General features: G+C 39.6%; 1 protein-coding gene across 1 annotated transcript; it reads right to left on the bottom strand.

The window, feature by feature from the left end:
* LOC124251987 (olfactory receptor 10T2-like) lies at nucleotides 1–966 on the bottom strand. The gene has a single exon (XM_046685017.1). It carries the CDS (start codon nucleotides 964–966, stop codon nucleotides 1–3), a length of 966 nt encoding a protein of 321 aa, XP_046540973.1.
* Between the last annotated feature and the right edge of the window lie 2,815 nt (nucleotides 967–3,781).

Genomic DNA, 3,781 nt, shown 5'->3' with positions numbered 1-3,781 from the left:
TTAAATGTTCAAGTTTCTTTTATTAACCGTCTGAGAGATAAACCTAATTGCATTGTCTACTACCTTCCTTAGGGCTACCTGAATATCTTTGTTTCTTAGACTGTATACTATGGGATTAAGCAGAGGTGTCAGCACTGTATATGCCACAGCCATCGGCATATCTTCAAGGAATGAGTCACTGTCCTTGGACCTCAAATAAACAAAGCAAGCAAATCCATAGTGGATGCACACTACAGTGAGGTGGGAGGAGCAAGTTGAGAAGGCCTTATACCTCCCCTTTGCAGAAGGCATCTTCAAAATTGTGGACCCAATGAAGACATAAGAAATCACAATTAAAATAAAGCTTCCCACCAACACAAAGGCAGAGAGCACAAAAATAGCCATTTCATGATACAAAGTGTAATCACAAGCAAGGGAGACCACAGGCGAGATGTCACAGAAGAAGCGCTGGATGAGGTTGGAGTCATAGAAAGATAGGTTGAATACAGTGATGACAACGCACAGAGAAACCAGGAATCCAACCATCCAAGAGGCCATCGTGAGCTGAAAGCAGACCTTTTGGGTCATCCGGACAGCATAATGCAGTGGGTTGTGAATGGCAGTGTAACGGTCATAGGACATGACAACCATGGTGAAGCAGTTATTGTTTGAGAAGCCAAAGAAGGAAAACATCTGTGTGGCACACTCAGGAAGAGAAATAGTCTTGCTGTCTGACAGCAAGTCCACTAACATACGGGGGAGGATTACCATAGTGGTACAAGTTTCTGAAAAGGACAGACCACAGAGGAAAAAGTACATGGGGGTGTGAAGGTTGTGACTGAGCTTGACGGCCATCATTATAGATACATTTGCAGTTAGGATGGTCATGTGGGAGAATAAAATCACCACAAAGAGGAGACTCTGCAATTCTGGGAAACTGGAAAATCCCCACAGAAGGAATGTGCTCACTGTGGTACGATTGCCCATCCTCCTGGTGGGCACAGCAACTTTGCTCCAAAGGTGCAGAGGTTCTTCAGGTTGAGATTCTGGATGATCATATAAAGATCCTTATGAACTGATGTCACCTAGACTTTAATCAAGGGCACCTGGGCAAGTTTCAGGCAACTCTTCATGAGAGAGACTGAGAAAGGGATGCTATATGCACCTGACTAAAGTCAATTTCAGGAGTCAGAGAGATAAGAATAATTCTAGTATGAGAATCTGTGTAAATGACATAGAATGAGCCCAAATATCTTCTTGGATTCTACACACAAAAGCACTCTTTATCTCTCTCTTCTCCAATCAGGATCTGCATGTAAGGGAGAAAATATGAATAAAATTGCTTTGTTCTGACCCACTGGATCTTGTGATGCATATTTTTCAAATGCCTTTTGTGATCTAACGGTACCCTGGCATTCATAAGAGCTTAATAAACTATTGATCGAATGAATACCATAATTCAATCATTTACGTCACTTAAAATGAATATGACATTTAAAACATTTAGGGGAATCAGTGAGATTTCCTAAGGGAACTTTGACTTTTCTTTCAATGCAATCCTCTTTTCATCAGTGCAGGAACATGAAGCATCTTCAAAGGTGATAATTATGACATTAACTAGACCACATAAATGAATTTAACACATTGTAACTTCTGCTGGGTTCCTATCCATGGTAATAATTGGAGCTTGAGATCCATAATATCACTAGTTCTTAATAGAGATCAATAATTTTTAAGTTCTTAAGAGCTTCTTATTGAAGCTTTGTTCCAGATACCTGGTATTATATAACGGACTAGTTTGGAGTCAAAATGAATTCAAAGGTATTGTCTCATTCTAGAATAGAATAATCTTTTCATTATGTCCCAAATTTTGACTTGTTAGCTAAACCTCCAGGACATTTTCTAGCAGGTATACTTGTTATGTGGTTTGCTTTGAAGTGCAGAGTCAATTCACATTCCTCAGATCGATTTGGAAAATCTTTTTTCTATTAAGTTGTTCATTAAACATCCAGTCTTGTAGGTGAGGGCAGAAAAGTGATATGAAGACATTCCATAGAATTTTGATTTTAACTTCTGTTACTGTTAAAGGGAAGGAGAAAGAAAGATGGTAAGAAATCAGTGATGGAAAATATAGGAATGTATAAGAGAAAGAGAGAAACACTGGCTGGAAATTATTCTGTAGGATTCACAAAGATTAAAGACAAAAGAAGACAAAAAAACAAAATATTTTAAGAGTTGGTGTTGTCTATTTGCATTGTAGTTATGGGCAAAGAATACAAGAGGAGTCAGGCCAGGTAACCAGCACCTGCTTATACCTGTAATGTGCCAGATGATATGCTGAGGTTAGACAGAGATGTTTCGTGTAATCCTCACAAGTCTATGTGGTAGGAAGTCTCATTCTGTTTTTATAAAAGATAAAGTGCGGTACAGAGTGGTTAAGTGATTATAGAAGTCATGAATTTATTCACTACATATTGACTAAATGCATATGATGTGCCAGGCTTTTTCTACATGGGAAACACAACAAGGAACAAGACACAGGATCTCTGTGATGTGAGAGAATGGCCACTTTTGTTTGTGGAGTCAGGGAAGGCCTCTCAGAGGAGGTGACATACTTTAGTGGAGAATAGAATGGCAATGAGCAACCAGTAAATAGGTGAAGATCAGGGGAGAGAGTATTGTGGGTACAGTTCACAGCAAACAGAAGACCCTCAGGTAAGAAACTCCTCTACTCAAGAAATTCAACTAAGACCCATATGGCTTCTTTGAGACTCTTCCACACTCTTTCCTCTGAAGCTTTCCCAGACTGTTTGCCTCTGAAAGAAACATTTTTCCTCTCTTGTTGCTTCAGTTACTGCCTCCCTTATGTGACTCTCCAATTCCCATCTCTACCAAAAATGATTCTCAATTTCCTTTGGTATATCCTCAATGCTAGAATAACCTCTGATAATTGGATGTATGATTTTCAGACAGAACCAACCATATTTCCCCACATGTTGGAGTTTCTTCGTGTGCTTCCTATTTGAGTTAATTACAGACATCAGGGAGCCACAATCTGACTCCATTTTTTTTGCTCCTCCCTGATCTTTTTATCCAATAAGTCACTTCAAAATTCCAGATGTCTGTTTGCAAGCATCCTTATCCTCTTTTATTTATTCCTTTTGCCATCATCCTGGGCCTATCCCACAGGGTGAACATAGTGCCTCCATGGTTGTCTATTAGTCACAAGTGTCCTGCAATTTTATTTTATTCACTACATTGTGACCAGGTGTTCAATTCCCAAACACAGGATATATTAAGTCACTGATAGTGTCAGAAATAGTGAATGGCTAAACTGCTTATAGGAGGAAATCCAAATATCCCAGCACGATATTTTGTGTTCATACTGCTCCTGGCTCAGTCTCTACCACATCCCTCTACCTAACCTGCACTCAAACCAGTACCCTCTGTTTTCCAAAACATTGTGTTCTTCCATGCTGCTGTGCCTTTGTATATGGTGTTCCACCTGCCTCAGTTGTCCCTCCTCCATTTTTCTTAGATCAGACTTTTATTCATTTGTCATGCCCTTCCTTGGATTAATTTCACTACTCATCCTCTGCTGTTGTTCACATTTTCTAGATTCCAGGATCCTAACTGAAAAATGTGTCCTTCATTCTACTCTACTGCTCATCTGGATATTGCAACAATCTTGTCTTTCCCTCTCCCTGTCCTGTCCTTCCCCTACTACCAGCTTTTCTGTGTTAACTCTACAATCATGCTGCATCTCTTCATTTTAGTCTTCTTTTAGATACCTTTTGCTTAC

This window comes from Equus quagga, chromosome 14 (genome assembly GCF_021613505.1).
Source record: "Equus quagga isolate Etosha38 chromosome 14, UCLA_HA_Equagga_1.0, whole genome shotgun sequence".
Taxonomy (NCBI): domain Eukaryota; kingdom Metazoa; phylum Chordata; class Mammalia; order Perissodactyla; family Equidae; genus Equus; species Equus quagga.
Note: the sequence above shows the minus strand (reverse complement) of the source record. Positions and strands in the feature narration are given on the sequence as shown.